The 16,426-nt window shown below is 37.5% G+C and overlaps 1 protein-coding gene across 8 annotated transcripts in view; it reads left to right on the top strand.

Moving 5' to 3' along the window:
• The window catches only part of ZNF521 (zinc finger protein 521), a 378,383-nt gene that overhangs the window by 32,840 nt on the left and 329,117 nt on the right, over positions 1 to 16,426 (top strand). For all 8 annotated transcript variants that reach the window (XM_070747664.1, XM_070747658.1, XM_070747654.1 and 5 more), the window contains 2 exons: positions 1,133 to 1,189; positions 12,049 to 12,228. Coding sequence is in view for 4 of the 8 variants with exons in the window: in XM_070747654.1 (XP_070603755.1) it covers positions 1,133 to 1,189; positions 12,049 to 12,228 (237 nt within the window). In the remaining 4 variants the exon portion in view is untranslated. The remainder of the gene's footprint in view (positions 1 to 1,132; positions 1,190 to 12,048; positions 12,229 to 16,426) is intronic.

The following is a 16,426-nucleotide window of genomic DNA, read 5'->3' as shown; positions in this document are numbered from 1 at the left end:
AGATAGATAGATAGATAGATATAGACAGATTTAGATATAGTTATAGATATAGATATAGATATATGGATTTAGATATAGATATACTAAAGGCTTTGGCAGGGAACGACTGAATGTACTTTCTAGTATTCTAATTATAGGAGCTAGGCAATCCATAGAGGATTTACCTACCAAAATATTCTTAATCACTTTTCGCAATACTTGACATAACTTTCATATTAATGTAGGAAATAGTATAAGGGCAGGCTAGATTGACCATGAGGTCTTTTTTCTGCCGTCAATCTTCTGTTTCTATGTTTCTAATACATTATTTTCCCTTACCCTGACTATAGAACCAATTGTATCAAGAATTAAGTACATTGTAAAATAACTCTATAAGTTATAGTTATTATCATACATTATCTGAAGTTTATGAAAACATAGATAGAGGTAATTTGTGCATGTGTGTGCATGAATGTGTGAATAAAATGCCCATCTTGGCTTTGTGACTATTGTATAAACCCTTTGCTTTAATTCTTCTATCTATGCAAATTAGTAGGTTTTGTCCTTATTTGAATGGTGTTGATAAAGTACTTTTCTTTCTTTGCAAATTGTTATGGTGCAGGATTCTGGTTCTAAAGCCAACTGTCAATTGCCTGGATAACTTCAGTGCAATGAAGTCGACTGTAACTCAAGCAATTTGAAAGAGTTACTGGAATGAGAAATCTGCACTGATGTGGTACATTGAGTATACCGGTTCTATATTCAAAGTTCTACATCTTTTGATTTAATAATATTTGGATTAAGTTTAAAATTGTAATACATTTCCAAATTTATGGGTTAAGAAGATGCTACTTCTTGGTACTTGTGCTAGCTGGATTTTTTTCAAGTAAGAACATGTTTCACGGCATTTGCTTTGGCCAGGACTGATTTTTCTTAAGACATGCAATATTTTTGAATAATTTCAAAGGTGACTCTATTTTTGGTTCAAGTTCCCTTTAGATAATCTTGTACCAGGCAAATGCATTTATTTAGCATGAAAAGAGATAATAACTAAAAACAGAAAGAGGTGAAACAGAAATATCAATGTTTTGGATATTTTAAGACATTTACCTTACTTGCCGCTTTCTTGTTTATTTTTGTCTTCCCCTGACAGTAGAAGAAAATGAATCAGAGGACCAGGAAGGAGTGGAACAATTAGGAGTGCCAACAGGTAATTTCCATGCCAACCATGATGTTTCTCTGCTTTAAAAAAAAAACATGACACATGTTTGGTTTGTTCTCATCATGCAATAAACAATGGAACATTTAAAGAGTGATATGGACTTCTAAAAATGCGTGTTTTTTTTGTAAACACAAGTTTTCCTTCAGTTATTCAATTATTATTGCATAGATAATTCTGTTACATAGATATTCTGCATGCTTCTGAAGCAGATCTGTGTACAAAATAGCTATTTGTTGATCTATTTTCTAGAAGACCAGTTTTTCCATTCTTTTATACCGGATCATCTGTCTATTTTTCAAAATAGGGGAAGTTTACACATGGACTGTGAGTTTATCACAAAGAAGTCGCAAAAGAAGAATAAAACTTATTTACATTGCTCTGGCACATGTACATTTCTGGATTGTGGCCAGGCATTTCTGCAGGCTGGTTACTTTCACAAATAAGCATGCAGTTTAAATCTTAATCCATTGATTTTGTTAGCAGTCACTGATCCCTACATTTAAGTCACTGGGAGTTGTGCAGATAAAGACTTAGTTCAGTCAGCAAGATTTTAGGTTGGAAATTTGACCTGTTCATTATAATGGGGCTTAATAGCATGTTGCTTCTTAAAACGGCTCTCTTTAGTTTTTGCTTTTCCTTTGAAAAATAATTGTGCTATATTTCAGGGACAATTAAGTCCTTTAATTTGCTTGATTAGTTGCTCTGGAAATAATAATTAAATATTCTTTGGGGGGAAAGTGATTGTATTGTATGTTTTATTGGTATTGGTTTATAGATGAATTCATAAGGGTCCCAGCAATCTTAAAAAAATACTACTGTTTTAATTATGGTTTTCTTATATTTAAGAAGTTAAAATTACCTATTGCAATTGTACAAATCAGATTTCCCCCAATTAGGTGCTTTTACAATTGCCAATATAAATAATCCCAACCAACAGTAGGCAATTCTTATGCCTGTTGAGATTAAAGTCCAGTTAAAGTCCAACATATTTGGAGTTTCTAGGTGAAGAAGGCTGGTAGATCTCTATCATCTCTATAACCTATATGTCTGTCTTTCTATCTATCCCTCCTCTCTTCACAACAAACACATATTTGTAAAATAAATAATAGTTAAAAACGATGGAAGAAATAAATATATCATTCTGTATCATGGTAAAGGAAAACCATGGAAAAAGGAGAGAAATTAGGCTAATCCAGAAATTTGTGCAAGAAATTAAGCCAGGCCTGAATAGTTTTAAATTTATGGAACAACCAACTTTATTTCTGAAGATGGTAGTGAATTGCAACAATGAACCAGTCAAAGTTCAGCAAGCAACAATTTGTGAACTACCCTTTTTTTTTGCTACTTTCTTGCCACAAGACACATAGATACTAATTTCACTTCAAAATTTTAGTCAGCTAATTATGCAAGCAGCATTCAGCTAATGCATACAAACATATTCAGGTCTCCCTCCCTTCTGCCTTCAAAGGAATGTAATAAATTGTTTTATGGTCCACTGGTTCTATCACAGTTTTTATACCATTCCAAGGTTAATTATCTTCCTCCTTGGAATAATATTACTTCTTCTAATAAAACTGTGTGTCCTAAGCTGTTTTTAGTTGTGCAGTTCTTACTACATTCCACAAAGAGTGAATCAAGGTTTTCAGTTATAGCTTAGCTGGCAGCTTCTCAGAAACTGGCAATCCAGATCCTCTTTTTTGGAATTCTGAGTTATTTTCTTCTTCTGCATATCTACACTACATAGACAGCTTTCTCTATACAGTGAACCCTCGATCATCGTGAGGGTTCCGTTCCAGGACCCCACGCGATGATCGATTTTTAGCGAAGTAGCGGTGCGGAAGTAAAAACACCATCTGCGCGTGCGCAGATGGTGTTTTTGCTTCCACTGCCGCCCGCCCTTCGCCCGCCCACCCCGTTGCTCGCGCCTGGGGTGCACGCACGCTTGGGGACTCCCTAGCTCCGCTTCCCAGCTGGGGAGCGGAGTTGGGATGTCCCCAAGCGCGCGCGCTTTCCCCAGCAACGCGCGCGCGGTGGGGACTCCCCAGATCCGCTTCCCAGCTGGGGAGCAGAGCTGGGATGTCCCCAAGCGCGCGCGCTTTCCCCAGCAACGCGCGCGCGGTGGGGACTCCCTAGATCCGCTTCCCAGCTGGGGAGCGGAGCTGGGATGTCCCCAAGCGCGCGCGCTTTCCCCAGCAACGCGCGCGCGGTGGGGACTCCCTAGATCCGCTTCCCAGCTGGGGAGCGGAACTGGGATGTCCCCAAGCGCGCGCGCTTTCCCCAGCAACGCGCGCGCGGTGGGGACTCCCTAGATCCGCTTCCCAGCTGGGGAGCGGAGCTGGGATGTCCCCAAGTGCGCGCGCTTTCCCCAGCAACGCGCGTGCGGTGGGGACTCCCTAGCTCCGCTTCCCAGCTGGGGAGCGGAGCTGGGATGTCCCCAAGCGAGCGGGCACCCAGGGAAGCCTCTGGGGGAAGGGGGAAGACCCTGGGAAGCCTCTGCCCGGCGGGGAAACTCCACCATCTACGCATGCGTGGAAGGGCACGCATGCGCAGATGGTGGAGTTTACTTCCGGGTTGAAAACTCGCGAAATAGCCCTTTCGCCATACTTGAGGACGCGAAACTCGAGGGTTCACTGTATATATACTGCTCAAAAACAAAGAGAGAGGGAACACTCAAATAACACATCCTAGATCTGAATGAATGAAACATTCTCATTGAATATTTCATTTGCACAACTATTCCATTTGCACAACAGCATGTGAAATTGATTATCAATCAGTGTTGTTTCCTAAGTCAGTGTTTCCAAACCAGTGTGCTGCGAGACATGGTCAGATGTGCCATGAAGAAGGAAGCTCAGCTTCTGGTCTCGCAACTTTTTGCTGAGAGTGCGAAGAGCAAAAAGTTGTGAGACCGGAAGCTGAGCTTCCTTCTTTGTGCCTTCCAAGTTTTCCTGCAGCTGCAGCATCCCGCCCAGCTGGAGCTTCCCTGGCGGCAGCAGCAGGTGAGCTTTGGGGCCCGGCGGGAGGGCAGCGGCAGTGGGAGGGCAGCGGGAGCAGCGGCACCGGGCAGTAGCTGCTGGGAGGCGGTAGGGGGATCGGCTGCAAGCCAGAACTCCAGGACAGAGGCACCGACGGTGGCGGGTGGACATGTTGCTGTACGCTGTACATGCTAGTATTGTGCAGCTGGCACTTGCCTGCTGGCTTGGCCGGGACGGAGGCTCCAGCCCCACGCCCATGCCCAGAGCAACACCAGCATGTACGGCATCTAGCAACACATCCAGCCGCCGCTGTCGGTGCCTCCATTCCGGAGCTCCGCCTCACAGCTGACCACCCTGCTGCCGCCCCACGGCTACTGCCCAATGCCGCTGCTGTGGCGTGGGGGTACGAGAAAGAGAGAGAGAGAGAGAAAGAAAGAAAGAGAGATAACGAGAGAGAAAGATAGCAAGAGAGGGAGACAGAGAAAGAGAGAGAGGGGGAGAGAAAGAGAGAGAAAGCAAAAAAGAGAGAAAGAGAGATAGCAAGAAAGAGAGAGAGAGAGAGAGAAAGAGAGGGAGAGGGGGGGAGAAAGAAAGACAGCAAGAGAGAGAGAAAGCAAGAGAGAGAAAGGGGAAGGAGGGTGAGGGAAAGACATAGAGGGAGGGAAGGAGGGAGAAAGAAAGAGCAAAAAAGAGGAAGGAAGGGAGAAACAAAGAGGGATGGAGAGAGAGGAGGCAGGAAGGAAGAGAGAGAAAGAGGGTGAGAGAGAGAGAAATAGAGCGAAAGGGACGAAGAGAGAGATTTTTTTTGTCCAAACTTTTTTTAGCCCCCTCCTCAATGTTCCCCAGGATTTTGTAAATGTGAATAATGTGCCGTGGCTCAAAAAAGGTTGGGAAACACTGTCCTAAGTGGACAGTTTGATTTCACAGAAGTTTGATTCACTTGAAGTTATATTCTGTTTTTTAAGTGTTCTCTTTAATTTTTTTGAGCAGTGTATATAGTCTTCCTTTCTGTGATCTTAAATAATTACGGAATCATTGTGAAACTTTTTTCAGCACTCCAAACTGCCTAATTCTACCTTTGATTCTTAACTCCTTTCCTTTTTTCCCTCTCTTAGACCAGCCCAAGCTTTGTGTCTCTCCTTAGCCATTTCCTCTGCTACAAACATTTTGCCAGCTCGTCAACCATTTTAACTTTGCTTTCAAGTAAGAGAGAGTTTGTATCTGAGAACAGTATAAGTACAGTTTATATATCTGGGAGACAGTATGATCAGTTGGCAGAGAGTTATCTTCTGTGTTCTGCCACAGAAATATCAATTAAAATTATTTATATATTCATATAATCTGGTTGATTGATGCCTTCGAGTCACTGTCGATTTATTTATTTATTTATTTTATTTGTTTTTATTTTATTTTATTTGATTTGTATGCCTCCCCTCTCTATAGACTCCGTAGACAGTCGATCCTGACTGGACTTGTGTCTGAGCTTTTTTTTTTAGCTGTACGTGTATTCTTTCACTTACAACAGTTCATTTAGTGACAATTACAACAGTTTTTCACATTTATGACCTTTGCAGAATCCTTGGTGGAATATAATCAAAATTCATACACTTCGCAACTGGCATGTATTTATGACTGTGTCCCAGGGTTGTGTGATCCCAGGGTCGTGTGATTTTGTGACTGATCAGCAAAGTCAAAGTGAATCCAGATTCACGTAACAACCATGTTTGCTCTTAAAATGGAGCAAAACTCACATAGCTGTTTTGCTTAGAAACAGAAATTTTGGGGCCAATCGTGGTCGTAAGTCAAGGACTACCTTTATATTTGGAAGTGGTTTGTCTTCTTCTCAGGGTTGAGAGAGAGAGAGAATGAATGACTGGCTCAAAGTCACGCAGCAGACTTTGTGACTAAGGCAAGAGTAAAATTCATAGTCTTCCAGCTGATTCAAATTTGATTGTTTTGAAGACAAATAAGTACAAGAAGTTCTCTACGTACGGTCTGAAGTTTCTCAAGTAATACTTGGTATCAGAGCTCTGGCTGTTTCCATTAAATGTGCTTTTTATGGAGTACCAAGTTATAAATGTAGTGCAGCTACGGCATATTAATCTTGCTGCAGAGATTTAATGAGGCAGTTGTTTTGCAATGGACACTGTTGGGAGCAGACAACGATAGAGTTTTACTTCACTGCTGAACTGCAGAAATACTCCTTTCCTGGTCATAATTATAACCACATGATCTTTAGTTTTCCTTTCTTTTGCCAGCATTTTTCCATGCAGAAGTGGCTTGGAAGGAGGTCCATTAAAATGCAGTCAAATGGACTGGAAACTTGGCTTTTTAGCTACGGATCTGTGCTTCATGGAGAAAAATATTTAAGATGAGTTCTCAAGCATACATATTGTCTTCTGGGATGGCGGTTAGATAGCCATTACTTAAATTTAAATTTGATTTTTGTATAGGTTATTACAAGTGTTCTCAGACTAGAGAAGGATTTCTGCCTTTAAGGTTGGCCTTAAACCAATCTCTTACTGGAGTTTAATTGACATCCTTAGATTTATTACTTCTAATTCTTTTAAGCATTTGTATTTTTCATTTTCCTCCAAAGCTGAGGTTTCATTGGATCAAGTTACTGCAATAATATCTCTTGTGAAGAGAAAGGGGGGGGGGGAATGAATGAGGACAAAAAGCTATGGGAGCATGTCTTATTTAAATTTCTATTTATATAAATAATGAAAATAATCTAGAAAACTAGCAGTTCATTTATATACTATATTACTAGGTAAAATTTATATAAGAACTCTTTTTTGTTGCATTTAGTAATTTTGCAGCATGTCATATTGTCAGATAAACATGCTGAAATAGTAGTTTATATTAAATACGATTTCCAAATGTCAGTCTAGTTTGTTCAGGTAGGCCATTCTGGTTTTACGCTGTTAAGAATTTATACTGGGGTTGCAATTCAATAGCAAATCTGCAAGTAGAAGTAGGAGTAGAAAGCTCATCTCTGTGTTTGTGAGTAATTTTTTCGAATTTGTTAGTTTGGCTCAGTCATGCATGCTTTTACAAATAACTCTTTTTTAGATAGTGTGGTTTCAGTACCGTTATTCCCTTCAGGAGATTATTATACAGCAAGAGTTTATCTCTTCTGGTAATCATTAGGTTAATATTTTATATCTAGATTGACACTTGCTTATTGAAGGTTAAATTTCTCTAGTAAATCTGTTATTTAGAGCCACTGAATCTACTTAAAACACTTTAGGAAAGTATGTGTTTTAAAAGGCAAGAGTTTCCCTGCACTTGCGTGCTAGTCATTTAAATGGTTAGAAGTGGCAATATGATTGGTAAGAGTATATGCAAATCAATCCACGATTGAAAAGTAATTAAATAAAGCAATTAAAAGTAATTAATTAAATAAATAAATAAAAATAAATTTATACTGCCTCCCCCAAAAGAAAAGTAATTTCAAAGGAAATCATTTGTCTCATCTAAGAATATCACATTTGAAATATGTGATATATGGAGCTAGACTTTTATAATGTCTCAATAAAAAGTAGCTGAGAACTAAGGAAAAAAATGCATCCAATTTTGTATGGAAACATGTTAGACCTGGAAAGTAGAACTTCATTATTCACAAAACAATTCTCACGCCTATGGGCAATAGGTAATATTTAGTCATTTTCATATCGGAACTAGTCTAAAATAGACTGGAAGATAGTTGTATAGTTGATGTCATAACATTTTCCACAAACGTATTTGAAGAGAATTGATTTGGCGCTTCATCCTTCTACTTAAAGTTTAAAGTATAGGTTGATACCAATTAGATGTGTGCAAAAGATTTTGATTTCAATATGTCCTGTTTAAGTTTGAAACAGTTGTTTTTAACAACCCATATGAACTATTTCACTGATATTCAAAAGCATATGAGTCTGTAACTCTACTTTCTGTATCAATGACTTTATAATAGAAGTACTTTTTCAGAGAAAAAAGTAGGAATGGGAAATATATTCATCAAGAGAAGGCGGAAGTTGCCATAATTCATTACACAAGGGCTGTGATTGAACCCAGTCTCATGGGTTTGTCCCCTTAAGAATTGACCTAAAAACTAACATGGCATTTTGCTAGAATATACATTCTGAAGTAGCAGCAGCAGGAACTAAGTTGCCTGACTTCTGTCCCAGAAGATTTAAATCTGTAAGTGCATAAGTAGATGTAACTCTGCTTTTCTCACCCAATGACTTCTATTATATAATTTGGGAATATATATATATATATATATATATATATATATATATATATATATATATATATATATATTTTTTTTTTTTTCTTATGTCGGATCACCCTGGTATATTTAAGGAACGTCACAGCTCCTTTTTGCCTCTAGGCCCAACCCAGGGCCACTACAAGGCAGTTAATATATTTATAGCCGACAACTATATTCTGTATGTGTTAAATGTTTTTTTTTTTTAGCTGGAATTTTAAAATTTTAGGGAGACTAGGATGGTCCCATTTCGGCCTTGTTCTGGCCTTATCAGCTAGCCACACCCTTTCACCAGATCGAATCCCAGTAAAAGAAAGGGTGTGGCTAGCTGATGAGGCCAGAACAAGGCCGAAATGGGACCATCCTAGTCTCCCTAAAATTTTAAAATTCCAGCTAAAAAAAACATTGAATATATATATATATATATATATATATATATATATATATATATATATATATATTCATTCCATATTTACAGCAACACGAAGCTTAAAACTTCAGCCTGATGATGGTAATTCTTTTTGATGGCAAACATTCAATAAGCACTGAATATACCGTATTTTTCGCTCTATAAGACGCACCTGCTGATAAGACGCACCTAGATTTTAGAGGAGGAAAATTAAAAAAAAATATTTTGAGCCAAAAAAGATATAACAATATTTATATACAGGATACTAGTAAGAAAGACTATAAAAATGTAAATATTTTAAATAATATTTAAGACAAAATAACAATTGGCTCAACAATTCAGGCTTATAGTCTCTGAGATTTATTTTAAAATAGGCAGAGGGTCGAGGGGGGAAAAACCTCAATTGGCTCAACAATTCAGGCTTATAGTCTCTCAGATTTATTTTAAAATAGGCAGAGGGTCGAGGGGGGAAAAACCTCAATGGTGAAGCTGTGCCCCAAATGTACCCCAGCACTTCTACATGACACCCAAAGGACAAGGGGCTAAGTGTGCAAAAATTGATCCAACCTCGCAGCAGCAGCAGCAGCAGCAGTCGGGATTTGGAAAAAAGAACTCAAAGACTCAAAGGCTTCCGCTCCCTTGCAGCCTCTCACCTCTTGATGCCTTTATCCATGAGGCTGAGCTCCCCGGGAGTTGCGCAGGCCTCCGCCTCCGCTAAGCGACCTCTTCCCCAGCCCTGAACCGCGGCGATTGCCGCCCTCCGCTTTGAACCCCGACCACCCAGTCCTCCTCGTTGTGACTGCGCCAACGGCGCCACTGAGAATGACGGGAGGAGGGAGGTTGGGCTGTTGCCGCTTCACCTTCCTAGCGGCTGCAAAATGGAGGCGCTGCGTTTGCGAGATAGACGCGGACGGTCCGGGGGGCGGAAAAGAGGAAAAAACCGGCTTAAAAAGTTCAGCAAGTGATTCGCATTTGTCGCGTTTAAAGATGTGAACCCGAAATGGTCGGTGATTGGCTATTTTTATTGGGGGGGAGGGAGGCAAGAGCACTAAGAATTTTGTGTGTGTGTGGCTGAATTTGAAAATGAAATTTTAAAATGACTACATACACACACCTTCAACCGCAACAACACACGAGCATGAAATCCATTTAAACTACCCTCTGCTCCAGCACCTCCCCCCCCTCCCTGCCTGCATCTTCGCTCCATAAGACGGGGCTGATTTTTCATCCTACTTTGGGAGGAAAAAAACTGCGTCTTATGGAGCGAAAAATACGGTACTTGCATCCCTTTCTCTCTTCACTTAAAGTTACTTTAAAACAAATAGGCTTGTAAGCTTTATGTGCAGCATTCAAATACTGTAGTAATGTTAAAATTCACATGAGTGCCCATCAGGTTTTCCGAGATAAATTTGGAAATCTGAGCTGAATGTTTGGTAGTTATTACCTATGTATTTTTAACTGCTAGACTAAAGTAGATGCAAAGTCTGGAAATGCACTTACAATTTCAGTTTTGTTAGCATATGTGATCTTAAAGCAACATAAGATATAATGATTTTTCAGATAAAGAACTAGTTGCAGAAATTATGCTAAAGTAAGTTTTTTTTATTTTTATATATATGAACCTTGTCTTTGTTATTTTTACAAATAACCCAAGGTGGCATCTCTATCTTTTGCTGTTTTATTTTTTGAATGAGCTAATCGTGTTATCTATTAGCTGTTTTTGAATCAGAAGTTTAAGGTGAGTTAAGTAAAGTTCTATTTTTCCCTTTGCCAACAGTAGGCAATGGGTTAGTGAGTTAGGTTGGACTCAAAATCAACAGTGACCTTTAGAGTTGAGTAGATATTTGAATATACTGTAGATTGCCCCCTTCAAATCCAACCTGCTAATACACTTAGGTTCTTCAAGGGAAATATTCCACTGCAGTATCCAAGCATATTGCATCTACATTTTTAAGTATTTTGCAATAGTTTTTAATGACATTTTATTCATTTACTGATTTCATTCATTGAATTTCTATAGCTTCCCAACTTAGCCAAACGACTCTAAGTAGCTTACAATTCTAAAATTTCTTTTTCTTTTTCTCTTTTAATTCCATTTATATGATTATACTTAGAATAAATAGTAATATTAACATCTTGCTTAGAATTTTAGAAATTTCTAATTATATTTTAAATGACACAATCTCGAAAGTTCCACAAAATAAATAAATGGTCATATTAAACTTCAAAATCTATTACAATTATTTACTAATATTTTATTCTTTTATCCATTACTTTTCATTTTTCTTTCTTTTCTTTTTCTAGTTATATTTTTGTTTATAATGTTTTAAGGAGGAAAAAACAGAAATAGGATAGAAATGCTATCTTTCTTATATTTTCAGAAACATAATTCTGAAAGCATAATAACAAAAAGTTTTAAAGAGTTGAGTTTCTCACTAGTGATTTACCAAACTGAAGTAGTATTGGATGATGCTTAGATTTTCTTTATACAAGGAATTTGTCACAATCCATTTCAGTAAATTCTATTTTGTACTAAACTCATCCTTTCTATTCCTAATTTGGAGCTAGATTATTTGCTGGATCTTTGTTTCACCTTATTAAGACAAATAATGATGCAAAATGGCCTCTTGAGCAAATTATTCTCTGCAGATTACTGCATCCTTATTTAATTAGTAGACACATTAAATCATTCTAGAACAATGCATCGATTTTTAATTTTCTTTGGCAATAAAAGCTGTTCGTTTGACTTTTTATTAATATCAGTTTCATTCTCATGGCAGCTAGTTTCAGCTTTTTTTAAAAAAAAAAGTTAAAACCTGGCTTTATTCCCTGAAACTTTTTTTTTTTAAAAAAATCTTTTTCATTAGATTGTGCTGCATTGTAGAAGGGATTTATTCTTTTAAATTATTCAAGTGATGAAAAGCCCCCAATAGTTGCATTAAAGTTGACAAAATTAACTGTGACAAATGGAAGTATTCCTTTTGCAGAAGGGAATGCTATTTGGGAAGAAAAGTAATTGAGAATGGAAAGGATAGATGCTTCCTCTGTTTATTGAGCTGTAAATTCCAGCATAATGTTCATGTTCTACAGCCTCGAGCCAAAAGTATTTTTGTACCTGTTGAATAGCTTGAACAACAACAGTACTACAACAAATCCACCCAATGTCCAATTTTTAAACCTTGGAGTCATAATCTTAATTTTCTTTCAGATCTGAACTGTAAACTAGAAGACAGGACAGAGGATGGAGAGTTGATAGATTGTAAGAAAAGATCAGAAGAAGGAGAGGAATTAGAGGAAGACGCTGTGCACAGCTGTGACAGCTGCCTCCAGGTGTTCGAGTCATTGAGTGACATCACAGAGCACAAGATTAATCAATGTCAACTGACAGGTAAACAATACTTCTCATTTTGTATTTGCTTACACAGTTTTGTTTCTGATTTTCTTCTTCAATGATGTTTCTCTTAATTCTCTCCTACCTCCTTTATTATTTTACTATTAAAAAAGCAGAAATGCTCAAGTAAAGATTCTCAAGTAGGGTTGAGTGAGTTTAATTTTCATTTAGACTTGACTGTTTTTTAGCCTACTCCAGCTTTGGTCCTGTATTTTAATAGACTGTTTCACTGAGAAAATGGCATAGAATATCTCTATTTTTGCAAATCTGAAATTAGTACAGTTGCATTTAGGGACAGCATGGTGGCTTAGCAGGTTAAGTACTGGGCTTGTTGGCTGGAAAACTGGAAGCCCAGGTTTAAGACCCGAGCAGGGTGAGCTCCCGTCTTCATCCCATCTCCTTCCAAGGAAAGCATTGAAATGCAAGTAGATAAATAGGTACCATAAGAGAGCCAGGGTGCCGCAGCAGGTAGAGTGCTGTACTGCAGGCCACTGAAGCTGACTGTAGATCTGTAGGTCAGCGGTTCAGTTCTCATCACCGGCTCAAGGTTGACTCAGCCTTCCATCCTTCCGAGGTGGGTAAAATGAGGACCCGGATTGTGTGTGTGTGGGGGCTCTGTTGAAAAGTGCTATTGCTAACATGTTGTAAGCCGCCCTGAGTCTAAGGAGAAGGGCGACATAAAAATCAAATCAAATCAAATCAAATAAATAAATAATCATTTCAGTGAAAAGCTGATGTCATGGGGGTCACATGACTATGGCAATGTCTTCCATTGGCTCAATGGCTTTGAACAGAGATGAATAACCCCCCCGCCCAATATTTGGCAATAATTAGTGGAGTAAAATCCACAGGGACTCCTTTTTTACAACTACATTTCATGTTTAAAAATGGCATATAGGAAATTGTTGAGTGGAATCAACAGGATATAATAGCAAGCATTCTAATACACTGGGCATTATGGACTCATGAAAGGATCTTACCCCTCATTAAAAGGAAATGGTCATTGAAGTTTCATTTCTTTAACATGTGAATTTTAAACAAAAATATTTTGATAGAATTTCTTAGTAATACTAATGTGAGGATTGATTAGAAATTATTTGATTAACCTATGATAGGCATTTTGATCATGAGACTTATGCCATAATGTGCTTTCCCCTTAACACTGTTATATTTAGATATCTGGGAAAATTTAAAAAAAAACATACCTCAAAGCAAAAAGAAAAGCATTGGGCATTTCCAAGAAAAAAAGGACACAAGAAATTCTGGTATTTCAGCATCAACTTGATGTTTACAATTAAAAATATGTGGCTCAGTGCTGGCAGCAGCTCTTCAGTTAAATAAAACAATTCCCTATAGAAATGACTTTATTTTTTATTTTTTCATTTACTTGTAAAGAAGTTCAGATCTGACTAAGCTACTGAATATTGACCAGAGGTGACATGTTTACACTATCTTCAGTTATAAATTATTGTCTTGGGAGTGAATTATATGTGATTATTAGTTTATCAGATCATACCATCTACAAAATAGTGCATGATAAAACCTATAATTATGAGCATGAAAAGTATCATTATACTTGGCAACAGAGCAGCCACATTTAGTTCCTAATAATTTCAGTTTAAAAAGAGATGTTTGGTCTGGAAATATATCCTACAAAAAATTCTAGTTCCCGATAGGATATACTAAATAAGTCTAGATGAACCAGTTGTGTATCTCCATAGAATATGAATATCTCCATTAGAATATGAAACCTACATCTACTTCATGGATAATGAAATAAAACATATTTAAGTATCTTTGCCAAGAAGGAGCCAATGACAGCATATTTTAGATTTATTATTAGAATTGGAAGGGACCTTCTGGGTCATCTAGTCCACCCCCCCCAAAAAGCAGGAGTTCCTACACCAATTGAGACATATAGCAGTCCAGTCCCCCTTGAAAGTTGCAAGTGTTGATTGAGGCTGTCACATTTCTTTCCTGCTGTATTTATGTTGCTTTTTGTTCTTTTAAATAATACTTGAAACAAAGTGGTGAACATCACACCTTCCTTCATTTTCATTTCAGCATTTTGATATATTCAACCATTTATTTAGCCAATTCTCATTTGTTCCTGGTTAAGTTGTTGATGTCTGTGGAAAGGTTTTTAACATCTCTCCTTCATTGTTACATTGTTTTGTTAATGCCTTCCAATCAGTCATTTTGTTTGCCTTCCTAGACCACAAAGGGATGACTGCATTCATTTATTTTTTTCTTTGTAATCCCATAATGTATGTCACCTGCAGTTGGGTGTTCAGTTGACTGATTGCTAGCAGGGGAAGTGAAGCAAAAGGAGAAATTCCTGGAGCAGTACTCCTTAGATATTTTACCCCAGGTCATGCTTGAGGGCAGAATTTGCCATACTAAATGAGGGTTAAAATGGTTCTGCCACTTCAGTAAATGGTGTTTTTTTTCTTTCAAAGACAGACTGACTCCCCTAAAAAAACCTTTTGTCTCGGTGGTTTGAAAAAAACTTTTCTCTCATTTTTGAAATAACATAAACTTAGAAGACTATATTTGTTTTAAGGTAGAATACAATTATCTTTCGAGTTGGGTTTTAAAGATTCTGTGCCTATTGTTACCTACTGACAATTTTTGTATGAAATCAGTAATGTAAATACAGAAATCTGAGATTTATTGTATTTATATATGCAAAAATGATCTGCTCCAGTGTTCTGGAAGATGGTTTAAATATATATAGAAGACTAGTTAGAAGATGCAAGAAGTCAAGTTGTAGCTGTATGAACACATTGTTGTATACAGTTTATATGGTTGTTTTCCTAATGAACAATAAAAGAAGGATGAATCTTTAGATCTGGAAGCTGAGATTACACAATACAATATGTCTGTACAGACTTCTTGAGAATAAATATCATGGAATCTTATATGGATGACAGTCAAATAGTCATAACAAAAATAATAACTGAATTAGATATACCATGTTTATCATCCGTGTTTAACATTTAAATTAAAAAGCTACATAATATATATTTATTGATAATGTATTACTTAATATTGATTTTGTGATACGTGGAGAGATGGCCATCTTTTCCCTGCTAATAAACTTAATTTAGTTTGAAACTTTATATAGATTTAGGATAAATGTTTTCCAGCATTAGTTAAGTTCTAATTCAAATTTATACAGAAATAAATCAGGATGTCTCCTGATTTTGTGGATTTCGAAAGGATGAAAGGAGTGATTTTTTTCACAAAGGCAGTGGCACAGATGGTGTTGCTGTTCATATCTCATTCTGAATGAGCTTTCTCTGGTGATACATTATGACCCAAACCCCTTGAGACTTTTTCTACTGGCCTAAACTCTCTTTAGAGTTATCTAAGACATAACATTTCATACTAAAAGTAGGATCCCTCGAAGGAAGATATTTGGGCCAATGGGCATGTTAGGCTGCACAATGCAATACTTTCAGGAAGTGTTCTTCCACAGGTAGTCCTCGACTTATGACCACAATCAAGCCCAAAATTTATGTTGCTAAGCAAGACAGTTAAGTGAGTTTTGCCCCATTTTATGATCTTGCTTACCACAGTGGCTAAGCGAATCTGACTTCCCCATTGACTTTGCTTCTCAAAAGTTTGCAGAAGCTGATCACATGATCCTGGGACATTGCAGCCGTCATAAATATGAACCAGTGTCCAGACATCCAAATGTAGATCACATGACCATGGGGATGCTGCTATGGTCGTAAGTGTGCAAAAAGGTCATAAGTCACTTATTTCAGCACCATGAATAGTCACTAAATGAATGGTTGTAAATTGAGGACTTCCTATGTTTTTGTCACTGACGAGTTACCAATGACTGCTTTCTGACCAGGCCAGTGTCTTGATCCAAGTTGCTTTTCTTGATTCTAGCCCAGGATAAAATTGCTAACATAAAAGCAAATTTTAATGAAGTACCATAGATCGAACCTCTATACACTTATATCTGAGATGTGTTTATCTATGTATACATATTTTGTTTATATAATATAAAATGAAAACAGTTTTCTGCATTTCATCAACTTTTCCCTTTTGAAAATTCTTGAGCATTCTAGAGTGGTATAAAAATATTTTTTGAATTTAAATGGTGATACCTAAAACATTCCTATAAAAATGTTCTCCTTGCACTTTCTGTTTTGGTCCAGGTTAAGGTTAAGGCCTACAT

Source organism: Erythrolamprus reginae, chromosome 3 (assembly GCF_031021105.1).
Source record: "Erythrolamprus reginae isolate rEryReg1 chromosome 3, rEryReg1.hap1, whole genome shotgun sequence".
NCBI lineage: Eukaryota > Metazoa > Chordata > Lepidosauria > Squamata > Dipsadidae > Erythrolamprus > Erythrolamprus reginae.
This window is presented reverse-complemented; position numbering and strand designations above follow the sequence as displayed.